General features: G+C 34.3%; 2 protein-coding genes across 3 annotated transcripts; one reads left to right on the top strand and one right to left on the bottom strand.

The window, feature by feature from the left end:
- Nucleotides 1-102: 102 nt before the first annotated feature.
- LOC140043947 (E3 ubiquitin-protein ligase RNF185-like) lies at nucleotides 103-4919 on the bottom strand. The gene is made up of 5 exons (XM_072088442.1): nucleotides 4519-4919; nucleotides 3653-3784; nucleotides 3360-3414; nucleotides 2447-2570; nucleotides 103-1161 (listed from the first exon to the last, which is right to left on the bottom strand). Exons 1-5 carry the CDS (start codon nucleotides 4743-4745, stop codon nucleotides 1064-1066), a joined length of 636 nt encoding a protein of 211 aa, XP_071944543.1. The 5' UTR covers nucleotides 4746-4919; the 3' UTR covers nucleotides 103-1063.
- Nucleotides 4920-5292: 373 nt separating this feature from the next.
- On the top strand, nucleotides 5293-17987 carry LOC140045503 (uncharacterized). 2 transcript variants are annotated; one of them, XM_072090436.1, is made up of 15 exons: nucleotides 5293-5379; nucleotides 8107-8222; nucleotides 8803-8876; nucleotides 9717-9829; nucleotides 10216-10521; nucleotides 10815-11128; nucleotides 11428-11530; nucleotides 11814-12011; nucleotides 12459-12697; nucleotides 12938-13215; nucleotides 13442-13776; nucleotides 13869-14264; nucleotides 14439-14962; nucleotides 15181-15301; nucleotides 15564-17987. In XM_072090436.1, exons 1-15 carry the CDS (start codon nucleotides 5334-5336, stop codon nucleotides 15755-15757), a joined length of 3357 nt encoding a protein of 1118 aa, XP_071946537.1. In that variant the 5' UTR covers nucleotides 5293-5333; the 3' UTR covers nucleotides 15758-17987. The 2 variants fall into 2 exon arrangements, with proteins under 2 accessions (XP_071946537.1, XP_071946538.1); XM_072090437.1 differs by lacking the exon at nucleotides 5293-5379 and adding an exon at nucleotides 6081-6437.
- Nucleotides 17988-18001: the final 14 nt, after the last annotated feature.

The following is an 18001-nucleotide window of genomic DNA, read 5'->3' on the forward strand; positions in this document are numbered from 1 at the left end:
TGTGTTTTTAGTAGTGTTTGTCAAACAATAACAGTTTTTTAATTTTTAGTTTAAATTGAATTTGAATACGTTTCAGCAACAAGAAAACATCGACATAAGATCAACATTACAGATACACGTACTGTACAATTTAATAACCATCTCTACACTGTAATCATCAGTATACGTACTGTACAATTTAATAACCATCTCTACACTGTAATCATCAGTATACGTACTGTACAATTTAATAACCATCTCTACACTGTAATCATCAGTATACGTACTGTACAATTTAATAACCATCTCTACACTGCAATCATCACAGTATACGTACTGTACAATTTAATAACCATCTCTACACTGTAATCATCACAGTATTGTTTTAATACAGTGCCTCTATTCAATACCCATAATTACAATAAAATATTATATTAATAGTAACATATATGTTTGTACACATCCCATTCTTGCCAATCATCACAGATTCATAAATACAAAATACTTTTTACTGTATTTGTTTATTCATATAAACATATTCATTATATTCTTTCATTCTAGGCAAACCTTTGTGTTTTTAAACAATAGTGTTTTGCTTCTTCTTATAAAAACCCAACCTTTATTCTATTCACATTGTATTGTTTTGTATACCACCACCTTTATCTTGATTTAACTCGATTTTTTTTAAACCAGTAACGGTTTGAGACCTTCCTTGTAAAATCATACAAATTTACTATAATATTATCAGGGGCGGATGCAGGATTTCTTACTGCATACATGACCATCGCTAGATGAGAAGCAAAGTTGGATTCTACACCGATAATTGTACCAACTTCATTTGTTTAAACATATTACATATACACATACATTCTATTAATACCAAGTCTAGTAATTTAAAAAATATTTCCGAATTCATCATTCCTTATACAGTAGTTACATGAGGACATCCTAAATTAAACTTCTCTTGTTGTTAAGATGCATAAGTTACCTAACACCCTTGCTTAGCCTAATATGTCTGGTTTTCCATAAATGCTGGTATTCCAAATGTATTTTAAGTTCTGTTCAGGGCTTTTGATTTCTATAGTTATGCTATAAACAACCAGATCATAAATATAAAAGCAACCCACAGGAACACTTTACTAAGAAACTGCTCTTCTGGATTCTGTGCCTGCACCCCCTGACCTGCAGATAAAAACAAATAAAAACACTGTTTACTTAAATAATAATAATATCCTGGATTTATATAGTGCCTAATGTTGTGAAACCTCTAAGCGCTGAACATTAATACCCCAGTCATTTTTTAGATCAAACAACTATGGAAACATACTCCAATAATGCAGCTATTATTCAGCGCAAAGCTGTGTCTTGATCTAACCAGGTTCTCATTTATACACCTGGGTTGAGAGAGGCAAACGTAAGTAAAGTATCTTGCCTAAGGATACAAGCAATGCGGCGAGAGTTGGATTCGAACCATGATCTCACGATCAGTAGTCGAACGTCCAACACACTGCCCCACACTCCCTTACCTTGATCACTAGATTATCAGTGAATCAAATAATAAATGTGAACTGGTGTCTTCACCATGCTCAAGATAAGATAAGATTAAGACTTTATTCGTCCACAATTGGACATTATGATGCTTAAGTAATAATCCAGTTTAAAAAAAATTTAACAAAAAATGACAGCATACTGTACTTCTTGCATTAACTGGTGTTTTACTTATTTACTGAACATGCCACATTATTTACTGAACATGTCACATTATTTACTGAACATGCCACATTATTTACTGAACATGCCACATTATTTACTGAACATGCCACATTATTTACTGAACATGCCACATTATTTACTGAACATGCCACATTATTTACTGAACATGCCACATTATTTACTGAACATGTCACATTATTTACTGAACATGCCACATTATTTACTGAACATGCCACATTATTTACTGAACATGTCACATTATTTACTGAACATGTCACATTATTTACTGAACATGTCACATTATTTACTGAACATGCCACATTATTTACTGAACATGTCACATTATTTACTGAACATGTCACATTATTTACTGAACATGTCACATTATTTACTGAACATGCCACATTATTTACTGAACATGTCACATTATTTACTGAACATGCCACATTATTTACTGAACATGTCACATTATTTACTGAACATGTCACATTATTTACTGAACATGCCACATTATTTACTGAACATGCCACATTATTTACTGAACATGCCACATTATTTACTGAACATGCCACATTATTTACTGAACATGCCACATTATTTACTGAACATGCCACATTATATATTCTGTATACTTCACAGTGTTTATTATTGAATACCATTCATTCTATAGTACTTTTAAGGATTGTATTTTAATACTGTATGTATACAGTATAGGCCTATCAAGAATGTATTACTGTATAAAAGTGTGACTTACCAGGCCTTCCTGCAAATCTACCATCACCAAAGTTAAGAGCTGTTGCAAATAAACCAAATGGAAAAGCACCTATACCAAAAGACATCTGAAAATTCCCATCTCCAAAACCAAATCCATTAAATGGCTGTAAAATTTAAAACACATTACAAAATGATTATTAAAATTACAACCATTAATAAATTAGCATCAAATATTATTTATAGTTTGATTGAATCAGAAAAGTTTCAATCTATCTAACCCAACAAACTCCATTAAATGGCTGTAAACAGATGATAAAATGATTATCAAAATTACAACTTTAAATAAATTATCATCAAATAATATTATGAGGTTGAGTGATGTGATGTGCCCATATATAGACATGATGATGTCATATCACTACCATATTTGAGCATATCACTACCATATTTGGGCACACACTTTTTTTGTCAAAATAGTTTGATGTGTAGACAGAGATTAAGCTAATCTAATAAGTATGTCTTGCTACAGATTATTTTTTAAATTGTTTTTAAAGCATAAACCACATCTTAATTAGGTTTATTTGAACCATACTAAACCATTAAGATGGCCTTTATTATATTTCCTGTTATTGAATTAAATTTTCATAGAATTTAAATTTCAAAGAATTCATTAATTTAACCAAATTTGTCCCTTATTTGCCGAATTATACTTATAATCCTGCCATGTTTTAAGTTACCTTTCTAACGCCAGACACAACAAATTTGTGTGTATGTGGGTGGGATTGTTTTTAGTCATAAAGTTTATTATTAAACAATATTGTGATAAATAAATTAGATTTTGACTACCCGTACAGTAGCACCTGAAATATGTCAATATTGTCATACTGTAGGTTCTTGTAATCTGTTTGTTGATTCCAGAACAAATGAAATAGTAAGAAATAAAGTTCACTCACCCCCTGTGTTTCTGGTTCTGGTCTTTGTCCTGCCGGTCTTGGTGGAAGTTTTTCTCTGAAAGAAATTTTATTTTTAATGAAAACATAATATAATTGAAATAGGTCAGAACTTAAAAATAAAACATGAAAATAACATGATTAAATTGTAATGTTTTGTCCGAAAATTAGGTGGGCACCCTTGAACCTTTCTATGCTAATGAAGAGTCATAAGTCATAATATGTTTAGTTGAAACAATGTCCACACAAAAATAATATAATCGAAAATAGTAAAAAAAAAAGATAAAATAACATACCTAGGATCTTGTTTACCAGTGTTTCCTCTGCCATATATGGGTATAACTTTATCTTTACTAATTCCTGCCTTACATACTGGGCAGACTTGTCTTGTTGGTCTAGTCTCTAGCCATTGATGCAAACAAGGCCAGCTGTAATAGATTTTATTAATGGTTTATAAAAATGCATAGAAATATCGCTGTACAGTCTAGATACTGACTTCACCCAAAAACAAACTCACAAAGGGACATTTATGGCTTATTAATTAATAAACATTGTTATATTAAATAAATATTGAATAAGAATATTTTATAACATGTAATAACATACAATGCCTAGACCCATCCATAATAATAATAATAATATTTATTCGGCAAAAGTTCATAAAGTACATTTTACAATTCATCTTGCCAGGAGCAAGTAATAGGCATGAGCCCAAACAGAAAACTGCTCGAGTCTTACTCCATCATTACTTATAAAATACAAAAAAAAAACAAAACTAAGTAGCACAAATTAAGTCAAAATAAAACAAAACAAAACAAAGTTATAATGAGATACACCAAAAAAAAAATACACTTTTTATTTAAAATGAATAACATATTAATAATACTGATAGTGATACTGTACTGTGTAGACAGCAGTCAGGAAGCTGTTAATCATTAATTTATTTGTCTGTAAATATTATTATTTATTTGATTCTTAACGTTATTTATTTATTTATTAATGCCTGTTTGGTTTAGTTAGCTGTACGGCAATCCAGCTGTACTACTACTAGGCCTAGAGGCCTACGTACTATTTTATTTTATAGGCCTAGGCCCTAGGCCTAAACTAAACTAAAACATGTTATTTCTTACTTTAAAATAGTGGTGAAACACTGGTTATTTACCAGAAAAGATGGCCACATAGACTAACTACAGCATCCTTTGCTGTATCAAGGCATATATTGCACTCATAAGCACCATCTTCTGGTGGTATCGATCCGCTAGGCCCACCAGCGTTTGTAGATGTAGAGGGAGTGGTTCCTTCTGCTGCCGAACCAGAAGCACTGCCTCCGGCAGCCTCAGTTGTATCAGACGCACTCCTCCTTGGTTCAGGGCCTGACGGTTCACTCATTATTACTCTCTATTTGAGACCGATAAGTCGTAAAAAATAACTCAATCCGTAATAATTGTTTTCGTGCTGGTAAGTATTACTTCGTCATCCTTTCTTGGAACGATCCTGACTACCTGTATCTTATTATAAAAAGGTAATTAAATCCGACGTACGTACTATGAATTTACACAACATCGAAATGATTTTTCCGAGTTTGTCATTGTCTTCGCGTAAATAGGGGGCGCTATTAAAAATTCAATAATGATGATGTGTGAATTTTAGAGAGACGGAGATTGAGGGCTCTAAATTTCTACATTAATTTTTGTTTTGGAATTTATAGTACTGAATATTTATAAAATGTGTATGAGAAAGAAAATTAAACATTACCTTACAATAACATAATACACAAATCCGATATTTCAATCTTTTTATACAATTTATCAACGGGTACTCGAATATACGATATTATAGGGAGTATACACAACAGGTGGCCAAATTATGCAAATGATAACATTCCGAACTACACGTTCAAGTTGACTTGATATTCATTCGTCGTCGTCTTCACACTACAAGCACATGAGTATTCGAAAAACACACCAAATATAAAACATGGGACAAGGTGGTAGGCCTATAGCAGAAATTAAACAAAAGAAAGGTAAAAATGATATGGACTTTTGTTTTTATCATATGTAATCAAACAATACCAAAAAGCATTTATCTATATGCTTCTGTTTAGTTGCGAAAATTAAAATGCATAGTCTTGCACCCGCCTGCGCTAGAACTGTAAATACCACTACCACCACCAGGTCAATTATAGTAATTTAAATGTGCTGTTTGCATTTTGTTGTTGTTTACACAATCTTTAGCTTAATCACACATTCATTAGCACGAGGATGAATTTTAAAGCTTTTTTTTTTGTAAAATTAAACGAATTGTAATCATTAATATAATACTATAATATTAAATAGAGTTAGGGCCTATATTAGCACCTGTATAATATACGGACATGTCACATTTTTCAAAACTGTATTACTATTTATAATAGTACTGTAGTAGGCCTACTCGACCTAGGCCTAAGTAAGTATTATACAAAAAAAGCCAACTCATGATACCGAGACGACCAACTTAATAAATCTTTAAATCCCTCAATATTAATATTTTGTAAAAAGGTATGTTTTGGCAAAACTAGAATTAAACGAGCGGCGCGCGGGAAAAATGACAATAATTTGAAAGAAGTTTTTTTTTTCGTATAAAATCAAATTGTTTCACAGAGCCATTTTCATTGAAAATAATGTTGTCATCCGGGTTTTAATTTACGTTTTTTGTGTCGCTAAAAATTTCATCGCGATGTTTATTGTATCACGCGTCATATTTGTGAGTTGTTGTTCTACTATTGCTATTGTTCTCTTCAAATAACGTTTAACATTACTCAACAAAATTTAAAAATGACTTTAATCTAAGCCTTAACTTCTTTTTAAATCTGTGTGTTAATTCTACGTTGTTGACATATTTTGAAAGTAAATTTCCAAGAGTATCTACGGTTGTGTTTCGAGTGAGAGTTTGTTTTGGTGAGCAGGGTCAGCCAGAGCATTGTGCTCTAACGATTTGACGCCTGCCTCGAGGTTGATGTAGCTAGGTTAGCTTCAAAGAAGCCGTGGGAGGCTAGCCTAGCTAACCAGTCGACTTTCTCGAACGGCAAGTACAAAGTAAACGGTACGAATACAATTGTAAATATTTACACCTAAGCCTAGTATTACAATATATCCAAATATGATAATTTAATTTTTAATTATTATTATTTCTTTGTATGTGAATCATGTTTGTTATAAAAAAAGGCAAATTGAGTGAGTGGCCGATTGGTTAAGACAGTGGAACCGTAATTACGTAGCCATAACATCGGCAGGGGTTCGAGGCTCACTCACTCCATGGTTCTGGTGGTAGAACGAGTCTTCTCGGATAAGGACTATAAACCGTAGGTCCAGTGTACACATCTAACTCGTGTGCACTTTAAAGAACCTAGTTAGTAGTACATCTTTCGAGACGAGTAGGGGGTTACCCCGGTGTATTAGTACATCACAGCCACTGATCCCCAACTGGGCCCCCTGGGAGACCAGTCTTTGACTGAAGAGGTTACCCAGTATATAAATATAAATTTCAATTCAATTCAAAGTGCGTGTACTGTGTGTGGGCAAGAAGAAGAACCGGCAAGAACTGACATGCCTTTTATTGTAAATAAACGGTTAAATCCCCCTTTCTTTTGTTGGACTATAGGTGTCGAAAGAAAGAGGATTGGTTTAATTAAAATCATGCAGTTTTAACATTTATTATTGAATTAGGCGGCCTAATAGTATTAATACTTTTATTGTGTACTACTACAGCAAAATGACCAGACAGGATCAGACAGCAGGTGAACCAAAAAATAAACAAACAACATTAATTGATTAAAATTCAAGAAGTTCATGCTGATAAATATTTTATAATATTTTTACAATGTATTATATTTGTATGTGCTTCCCTGATTGATGTTTTTTTATGCTAAAATCTAGACCACCTCGTCTATTCTTTAAAACTATTTTTTACAAAAATAGAAAATAAGTTCTACTTAATTCTCAACATTGGATTATTAACTAAAGATTGATTTATATTAGCCTCGCAAGTTCCACTTTGTTGTCTATTCTATATGTTTTTTTTTTCATTTACGTATCGTGGAATCTATTCTGAAATAAAGTTAAGTTAATCGATCAATAACACACTGTAGATCTAGACAACTCTATGGTTTTATTACAAGTAGAGATCGGCAAATAATCTCTTAACCAACAATTTTCCAACAAGTGAGGACTGGATAGCTACTGTACAACAGAATTTCCTCAGTTTCCAGTTAAGCATAAGGACGATATGAATACACCTTATAATACAGTATTCTGAATTAAGGTTAAACTGATCAATACACACTGTCTGTAGATCAAAACAACTCTACAGTTTTACAAGAAGAGATCAGCAAGTATTTTGTATTTTTGTATATTAATATTTTGTCCTCAGTGAGGAAATTCGGATTAGGCCCTCCACGGACCCACGGCAGCCAGCAGTGCAGCGCCTACCAGATTAGGCGATGAGAGTAAAGTATCTTGCCTAAGGATGCAATTAGTATGGTACAGATAACCTCGAACCCATGCCTATCACATGCTAGTCCGATATTACCATTACACCATCACTCTCCAGTATATACAGCACCCGCCACAATTTCTAGACGGTCTCTCATCTCATAAAGCAACAATTGTCAAAATGAGGATAGCTCAGAAGAAATTTATAATCAGAATTTTCTCAGTTTCCAGTTTTATATGAATACATGTTTTTACCTTTCTGGTTAATTTTTTATTTATAGTGATGAGTGAAAAGTCCAAGGAAAATGGCGGTGGACTGGAAAAAGAGATTACTAAGGATGACAAACCTAACGTCATCAAGAAAGCGGATAAAAAGACGATTGGCATTTACACAAAGGTACTATACATTAGAATCACATTTCTGTTTTTTAAATGGACAATAAAGTATATATGACTATGACTATGACTATGAATAGAAGCCAGTGTATAATGTTGTTTTAATTATCAAGCATTTCAATCTATTACAAGCAACACATTCAAATAACGTACAGTAGATAAAGGATCTTTGACCAAATTGTTTCAGGTTATTGAGAGCATTTAAAATGAGTTGCAAAGGAATAAAATGATAAAGTAAAAACAATTTAAGAATTTTTAATCTATTTTGGAGTGCATTTCTATTTAGCACTAACTCGGAACTTTGTCCTATATCCTCCTAAACTGAATGACTGTTAATGCCTTTCAAGCTTATGCACCTTTTAGGAACTCTTTGGCTGTGGTTTTTAGCCTTTGATAAAGCTTTTATCGATTTAATTTTGTTTGCATTATTTTATAACAATAGTTTCTAAATAATTTCTTAAAAATTTAATATTTTGCATTGAAACATTTATTTACTTTCAATGACAGTAACAAAATAAAAGGAGATACAAAATATGACAAAGTAACATTGAAAGAAGGCTTGATCTTGATTTTATTTTTAGGCTGAGTTAATGAACCTGTCAGAGAGCCCAGCATCTAGGAAGAAACATGCTTGTTTAGCTGATGAATTTTGCGAGTGAGTACAGTACTTTTTTTAATTGGATAATTGGAATGATATACAATAAGCCCACTCCATCCACCACATATGTACCTCTATGTCATAATGGATGAGATTGATATAATAAGCCCACTCCATCCACCACATATGTACCTCTGTCATAATGGATGAGATTGGGATATAAAATCTAGAGATTGGAATGATATACAATAAGCCCACTCCATCCACCACATATGTACCTCTATGTCATAATGGATGAGATTGGGATATCAAATCTAGAGATTGGAATGATATACAATAAGCCCACTCCATCCACCACATATGTACCTCTATGTCATAATGGATGAGATTGGGATATCAAATCTAGAGATTGGAATGATATACAATAAGCCCACTCCATCCACCACATATGTACCTCTATGTCATAATGGATGAGATTGGGATATCAAATCTAGAGATTGGAATGATATACAATAAGCCCACTCCATCCACCACATATGTACCTCTATGTCATAATGGATGAGATTGGGATATCAAATCTAGAGATTGGAATGCTAATACATTATTATTACTATAATTGGTTGGTTTGTGCAGCCTTGCATATCGATACATTACATTGTCATATTTTTTCTTAAACACCTCAATTTCATTCATTCTATTCATAATGCATATTCCTACAGATGAATTGACCATATTTTTACTTGCATAATTCAGTAAAGGGTTTTCAGCCAGATTTATAATTAATGTACTTTAAATAATGCTGACGTCATCATTATCTTTTAGTATGGTATTTGTTAAAAATTCTGTTTTAATAGATAATATTCAAATTATTAAAATTATTATTTGTGTTTATTTTAGTGAAAATGGTGTTTGGGATCCTGAAAAATGGCACGCATCTTTCAGTACAAAGTCATCTAGAGGAAACTCGCCAGTTGGATTTGACTCCAAAGAAGCCAAGAAGAAAACACTAGGTATTCTTAAGTCTATTCTGTGTATTATCTGTGAGGTCTTTGCTGTATATATCATAAAACAGATAATTACAAATTAATATATTAATGATTTTGAAAGTATAGAAAATCCTCTGTAAACAAAATTACAAAATATTAATACTGTACTCTGTATGACCAAGTGTAATCCCATGCTTGAGTATAACCTCAAAAATAATTGTGGAGGTTCAGACTTAAAGCCATTTTAGGGCTTATTGTAAACTCCACACAAATGTTTTATTATTATTAAGTATAGTGTGATATGTTGTGTGAAATAAAACTAAAACTGATCCCTAAATTTAGACCCAGGCTAACTGTAACCATACTAAATACAATGTTGCTTGTGATTCTAACACTGATTATTACTTTAGACCCCAAGGAAAGGCTTAAGGAGGAGCATCGTGATGGTATTGTACTGAGCCCCCAACGGCGAAGCTTTATCCATGGTTGTCAAGTCAACACACCAAGTCCTGACAATGGATCGAACCAAACGCCTAACAACTATGATAACCGTGACGGTCATGATCGACCACATGTGAGACGAATTGGTAGCGGAAGGATCATCCCGAACCGTCCTCATAATGCCACAGACTATCAAGATAAGGGACGGGGCAGGGATAGTAGAGATTATCGATACGACTCGCGCAACAATCGTTATGATCGCAAATACAAAAATCGTAAGAATATTAGTTTGTTTTTATATAAAATTTCTTGAATCACTAACAATAACTTAACCATTTCTGTCCGATGGCTGACTAAAACTGGGTTTATTGTGGGTGAACTAGAAGTCCTTTTTCTGGAAGTCAATTTTAAATTTAGCATTTTTATATGAGAAATCAATATTTATATTAAATTGTTTTAGGCAAAATTGTATTTAAAAAATGGACTACAAAAATTTGGATTTCACTTGTGCATTATCGTTATCTTCAAAAGAAGGCAAGATAAGAAATGAAATTCACTTTACTCTCAGATCGTGATGATGAGGATCCTGAATGGTTTACTGGCGGTCCTACATCACAGAATGACACTATTGAACTGCGTGGGTTCCAAGACAACTCCAGCAGCAATGTGGAGGAAAAAAGGAAAAAACATGACAAGGAGAAAGTGGAAAAGGAAAGAGCAAAGAAGGTAGACCAAAATGGAATGGACAAAGTGAGGGTTAGAAAGTCTCCCAGTCCAGTGGTAGAGGAAGCAAAGAAAGCGGAGAAGAAACCAGATACGTCAAGCAAGGAATTTGACATTAATCAGTTTTTTACTTTGACTGATGGAATAGAGAATCTTCCAGTAAGTACATGAACACCGGTATTACTCAGGCTTAAATAATGGTCTTAAAAAAAGGCATTGTTGTTGCTTTAAAAATGACAAAATGCTATTCAATTTATTCCTGATTTTACAAAACAAACAATAACACATACATCACCCATGCTAGACCTGGGGGACATGGATTGAACTCAAACGCTTTCGATGGGATGTCCCAGACTCTTTCAACCAAATGAGTTAGATAATTGAGGATGTTTAATAAATTATTAATGGTTGATTTATACTAGTCTGAATATTGAATCTTTTTACATTCACCATCACAGGTTCCTAGCCAGGAAGATACTGCAGGATCAGGGAGCAGGTTCAGTCAATGGTTTGCCAAATCTCAATCACCAGTCCAGGATCAACAGATAAGCTTTCTTAGTGGTATGTTCTTGGAATAAATACTACAATATTCTATTGCACTGCTATTATGGTATTTCATTTGTTTTACTCGAATTTGTGTACATTATGAAAGAGATGGCTTATACTGTATGCGAAATATAATATATATATATTAATTAAGTCTTTCCACCATTTCATTTTTTCTCCGATTTAATTCTAAAGCATCCATTCTTGATCTTGGTTCTAAATGTTTAATAGTGGTATATCTTAAGGTATAATTATTTAATTTTTTTTTACTTGGGGAAATTCTGTGATTTTTGTACAGAACTGCAAGGACGTCAAAGCCCCAACCTATCAGCATCTCTGTTTATGCCGATAAAACCCGATAGAGCTGGCAGCCCACAAGCAACCAGTGACATTCTAGCGATGTTGCAGCGCAGTAATACAAACTCACAAAGAAGCAACTCCAACAGCGTTCAACGATTCCTTGAGCAGCACCACGGAGCTGTGCCAAACAGATCTCGTAAGTTAGTGCTTAGTTTTTTTAACAGCACCCCGGAGCTGTGTCAAATAGATCTCGTAAGTTAGTGCTTAGTTTTTTAACAGCACCCCGGAGCTGTGTCAAATAGATCTTCTAAGTTAGTGCTTAGTTTTTTTAACAGCACCCCGGAGCTGTGTCAAATAGATCTTCTAAGTTAGTGCTTAGTTTGTTAATAGAGCAGAATCCATCCTTTGAGACACAACTATCAAGGAGACACTTTCCTGTCAATAATATAACTGCCAAACCATATTCAGGGGCCACCATATTAACACTTTGTTTGGTCCAGAATGTAATTCCTCTTAATGAGTTATTTTTTACTGTACATGCAAACAAGCAATTTACACGTGGTAGAATTGGATTGTTAGAAGATACAAAAGACAACAAATATGGAAATTAAAAAGTAGTAAACTAGACTTGTTTATATTGCAGCTACTCCACCCCCACCAGGCAAAGTAACCTGTCTCCGTGATCTTGAGTCTCATGTGAGAAGCCTAGCAGAGATTGAGGGTGATCTATATGGCTTACAACACCACCATCATCATCAAAACCAACACCAACGTTACTTTAATGAGCAGGCAGCAGCCCGTCAAATGACAGAGCAAACCGCATTCAATTCATTCCTTGCCAATATGCAAGTTAAAAGAGGCCCAGGACACCAGCCTCACTTGGTATGTATGTGTAGATAGCTACTGCGAGAACAGTACGTAGGCTTAAATTGGCTAAGATACTAGCTATTATTTCAGCAGTGCCATTTTGACTAGTATTGTTGTTTGTAGACAGCATTCAAGTGGTTGCTTTCCATTAAATGATTGTGGCCAACCAAGATTCGTATTAGCACACTGTATATGATCCCCTACTATTTTTGTAGTGTACAATTGGTTTACTGTATGTATTTCTTTAACTTTTAGATGAATGAAGAGAAGAGATCGCCATCCCCAATTGATCTTGTCCTTGGTATGGGAGTAAAGCATCAGTCTCCTCTGCCATGGAAGGAACAAGGAATGCCAAGCCTACCAATGCAGCAGCAGCATGTCCATCGTCAGAACCACATGTCTTCTCCTCAAGTGAGTGCCTCTCTTCAGCAACTACTCCAGACACCCCAGGCTAACCAGTCTATGATGAGTCCGGCATTCTCTGTCAATCGTATCGTACAAAACACGTTGCAGCCACCTAGACCAGCAACAAGGTAATTATATACCTTTCCTCAAATGTGTAGTAGTAGAAATAATTTATTATACTGATATGGGAGTCACGACTTAAAGTTCAATGAACTTACTGTGACCTCCTTCCACCCATATATTATACACTGTACATGTATGTTTGTTTAAATGCATTTAAGTGAGTGGAAAAGAAACAAAACGAATAACAAAAAATCCAGACGACAACTTTTATCATTATATTTTGTGTTTTAGGACACCCTCACCAGCAAACGCTGACGCATTATCAGTAGCTGCCATGCTTAAACAAATTCACAATCAACCGAACCATGAGCAGCATATTCATGCGATGGCTGCAAGTCTTGCAACCGAGCAACAACTAGCTGCAGCAGCCATTATGAAACAGTCTGCTGATGCTGCCGCTCTGTCTATTCTTCAACAACAGCAGAAAGAGATCTTGCAGCATGTTAGTGCCTCACCAGCACCTACTGGACGAGCTCTAAGTCCTCAAGAACATGTTCTTCAGCAGGTGTTGTACCAGCAAGCAGCCGCTGCTGCTGTCGGACGAGGACCATCACCAGCAAATATTGGTACGATATCAATGACAAATTTGACACAGTTATACATCAATATATAATGAATTGGCTGAATGCCTTATATAGAATTGTTCTTTTCATTATAGGTGGTACTAGCCCACTACAGGCTACGACTCCAATAAAACAAGTACCAATCCAAGGATCGCAGATGAACATGTTAACCCCAGGGGGAATGCAACCATCTTTAAATATGAACCGTATCCCATCCCCTCAAGAGCTTGCAGCTCACACACAAAACATCTTGCACAATGCCGTCATAAAACGTCAGTTAGAGGTGCAGAAAGAAAAGTTCCTCGCACGAGAGGCGGCTCGCAAGGGGCCTCCCAGCAATATTCCTTTAAACCACATGCCAGAGCGACCGACGCCAACTAGGCCACCTGTGACGCCTGCATTTACACCGACATCAGTCATCCGCAAAATGCACGAAACAAAGGCAGAAGCTAAGCATGAAAACCATGAACGAGATGAGCGTGTACAGCAAGGTTAGTACACTTTGTGTGTGTCACAGCTTTTCAGCTAACTACTAGGGTGCAAATTTCATGTGAATGCAGGGCCTCAATGAAAACCAGTTCAAATTGGGTAAAGAAATATAATACTGTAATAATAGTAATAATTTTGCCTTCTATTCTAAACACGATAAACATAATTTTTCACAGATCTTTTTATGAAACTGGACAGCGTGTCTGATGAACCGAATAAAATTAGACCAACTGCGGCCACTTCCAAGTCCATTCCCTATGAGCAACCAGCGTTTGACATACCATATGGATCACCATCTCGCAGATATCCCCAGCAGCAACATCAGCAGTACCAGCCCCATTCTCAACAAAATAATCTTGACATATCCAGCAATCCAAAACCACAGGAGCACTCTCCTGTGAGTCATCACCAGAATCCAGCTGCCAATCATGACGGTATCAACTACAAAAGGATCCTGGAGATCCAACGGCAGCAGCAACAGAAAGCAGCAATGGCAGCCGCAGCTGGACAATCCCAGCAGAAGGCTGCAATGGCAGGTGGTCAGAGTCCGCAGGCTAGTCCATCTGGACAGGCTGTGCCTAGCGGTATGGCACGGCCAATGCACCATGGTTTCCCGATTCAAATGATGCAACGTGCACCAATAATGCGTGGAATTCCTCATGGTATGCAGGTGCCGAATACGTACCAACAACAAATGCAGGTTTGTCAAAGAATTTCAATCAATATTTTTACCCTTAAGCTATTACACTGGCGTGATGTTCCCAAATATGGTGGTTAATATACCCAAATATGGTAGTGATATGCCCAAATATGGTAGTGATATGACATGTCTATATATTTGTCGCATAAAGTTTGTTTTAGTGTAAACAGAGCTTAACATTTGTGATCTTTTCTTACTAATTTTTAATTTCTTAACAGAGGGGTGGTGTTGGTGGAATGTCACCAATGATGATGAACACAAGAGCTGCATTTCCAGGAGCTGCAATGGTACAAGCTGGTCTAGTACAGAACCAAAATACACCCCTTGGAGCTAGAAGAGGTAATGACCTATTAGCACCAATGATTGGTCGTGTCTATGATTCTTTCTTAATAATCTGAAGGTCCTAGGTCCTGTTTACGTCCTGACGCTCCTACCTAGTTTATTTATAGCCTTTTGTGTGTATGTTTGTACTGATGATCGCCCACTGGTATTAGGATTACTTTAAAATGTGAAATTCTGGAATAGTAGCTTATGTAGCAAATGAGTAACATAAAATATTACATACTACAAATTATTAGTTTTCTTTATGTTTATTTTTCAGAATTCAACTTGGGCAACCAACCAGTTAATTTTGGAAAAGAAACCCCAACAAGAGCTTCACCAGTAAACCTTGCAAAGTGGTTTGGCAATGATCTCTTGCAACACCCAATGCCGCAAATGCCACAGCACAGCGCCCTCGGACAGCGAGTGATATCGGTTGAAGAATTAGAGAGACAACAACAGGCAGTTGGGTAGGATATAACATTCCTAAGATTTTGTCAAAGTGTAAATAGAAGAGCGGCAGACATGTTTTCAGCTTCTTGATGTCAGATAATGCTTCCATGTCTTCATTCTGCTTGAACAAAGTATTATGCCTTGTTTATCCCTTTTAGAGTTGTTTGTTGTTTATCATCATTGTCAATACAAAATGTTATATACAATTATGAATACTGTGTAATTACTGTAGTTCTCAGTCTGAGTACTGTACTGTGTAATTACTGTAGTTCTCAGTCTGAGTACTGTACTGTGTAATTACTGTAGTTCTCAGTCTGAGTACTGTACTGTGTAATTACTGTAGTTCTCAGTCTGAGTACTGTACTGTGTAATTACTGTAGTTCTCAGTCTGAGTACTGTACTGTGTAATTACTGTAGTTCTCAGTCTGAGTACTGTACTGTGTAATTACTGTAGTTCTCAGTCTGAGTACTGTACTGTGTAATTACTGTAGTTCTCAGTCTGAGTACTGTACTGTGTAATTACTGTAGTTTTCATAGGTTTAATTCTCAGTCAAGCTTGATCAAAATAACAGTAAATAAATACTTTATTCTCATTAACTGTGAAGGAAAGCAACGGCGAATTTGGTGAATACAAGCATATCAACCAGGGAAGCAATGAATTCATTCTTCCCTGATATCAACAGACAAGTATCAATATGTTCAATATAACTTACAGGCCTACTAAACCATGGGTAATAATTTACAATGTTGAAATGTATAAACTGTCGAACAACCAAAAGTCATATTTCACCAATGACAGTACTTATCTTATCAGTATCAAGAAATAATTTATGTAAATTAGCAACAAGACGAACGACAAGTATTCATGTTTTCTAAATGTATTTGTTTTTATTCTTAGTACATCGAGTGTAAATAAGAAAAAGATCATTTGAAAGCATCTTTGTTTGAAAGCATCTTTGTATTCTATGAAACCTCATTATTTTTTTGTGTTTAAATGTGTTACTTTCGATTAGTAGTGACATTCTAAAATGAAAGAACAAAAAAAAATGTGTAAATTTGTTTTATTTATTAACGAGTGTAACTAAGGTGAAACTTTTCCGTTTGTCCCTCGTAACGCAGGAATATTTTTTGGAATTACATTTGGAACTTTATCACTTCAATTTTGCAGAAAATCAGTTTTGTATATATATATATATTTTGTAAAGGTGAAAAAAAAAATTATTTCTGTAATTTTGCATAGTGGTTTAATGTCTCGATACTTTTATGTTTAAAAAACAGAAAAGTGTTTTTATTTGTTGTCAGGGTATGTTATACATATTTGTTGTCTTAGAATGGAATTATTGGAAACCGTTATTTGAAGGTGTTTTTAAGAGAGAACAATATTATTTGATCACTATTTCTATGTCTCGTGAATGTTTAATTACATAATGTGATTATTAGAAAGAGAAAAAAAATTAATTTAATTTTAATGTGTTGTTTTAATGTTGTGTTTTGCTTTTTTTCAAAATCATTTTCAATGATTGGTTTTGGAAGTACAATCATTTAGTTTATGTGTATGTAATAGATTTGAAATCTAATGTTAATTTTTATTATGTTTTATGAATATTCATGATTTGTATTATGTTTTATGAATATTCATGATTTGTATTATGTGGTATGAATATTCATGATTTGTATTATGTTTTATGAATATTCATGATTTGTATTATGTTTATGAATATTCATGATTTGTATTATGTTGTATGAATATTCATGATTTGTATTATGTTGTATGAATATTCATGATTTGTATTATGTCGTATGAATATTCATGATTTGTATTATGTGGTATGAATATTCATTAAGTTTGTACTGTTTAATGTTTAATGTAAATCCCCCCAGTTTAATATTTGTTTCAAAATATTAATAGAAAATAATAGTATTGAGAGTAAAATGATTTAGTAGACAAATAATTTACATATTTAAATCTTTTTTGGGACTGTATATTTTGTTTACATTTTTGGATGTCAATCAATGTTAGAAATATACATTTCCTTTCTATTATACATAACTGTTACTATGGTAAATGAAGAATGTCCGGTTACTATGGTAATGAAATGTGCTCTGTTACTATGGTGATGACATTGTCTTGTTATTGATCGTCATAATGTAGGTTTTCCAGATTGTTTTTGCTGTTCGACTTTTGGTACATAATATTTTTTGCTTGTTTGTCAACCGTGAACAGTGGAATTATTAAACTCTAAGCAACAACCGTTGGTTTTATTT

The sequence above is a fragment of the Antedon mediterranea genome, chromosome 3 (assembly GCF_964355755.1).
Source record: "Antedon mediterranea chromosome 3, ecAntMedi1.1, whole genome shotgun sequence".
NCBI lineage: Eukaryota > Metazoa > Echinodermata > Crinoidea > Comatulida > Antedonidae > Antedon > Antedon mediterranea.

What these genes read in the sequence shown, in the direction of transcription:
- LOC140043947 (XM_072088442.1), bottom strand. Translation starts at nt 4,745, where the DNA reads ATGAGTGAACCGTCAGGCCCTGAACCAAGGAGGAGTGCGTCTGATACA. An exon ending in CAGAACCAGAAACACAGGGG is followed by an intron (nt 2,571 to 3,359) that starts GTGAGTGAACTT and finishes TAAATTTTACAG; the next exon opens with CCATTTAATGGATTTGGTTT. An exon ending in TAGATTTGCAGGAAGGCCTG is followed by an intron (nt 1,162 to 2,446) that starts GTAAGTCACACT and finishes TTTTATCTGCAG; the next exon opens with GTCAGGGGGTGCAGGCACAG.
- LOC140045503 (XM_072090436.1), top strand. Translation starts at nt 5,334, where the DNA reads ATGGGACAAGGTGGTAGGCCTATAGCAGAAATTAAACAAAAGAAAG. An exon ending in ATGGAATAGAGAATCTTCCA is followed by an intron (nt 11,129 to 11,427) that starts GTAAGTACATGA and finishes TCACCATCACAG; the next exon opens with GTTCCTAGCCAGGAAGATAC. An exon ending in ACCCCTTGGAGCTAGAAGAG is followed by an intron (nt 15,302 to 15,563) that starts GTAATGACCTAT and finishes TTTATTTTTCAG; the next exon opens with AATTCAACTTGGGCAACCAA.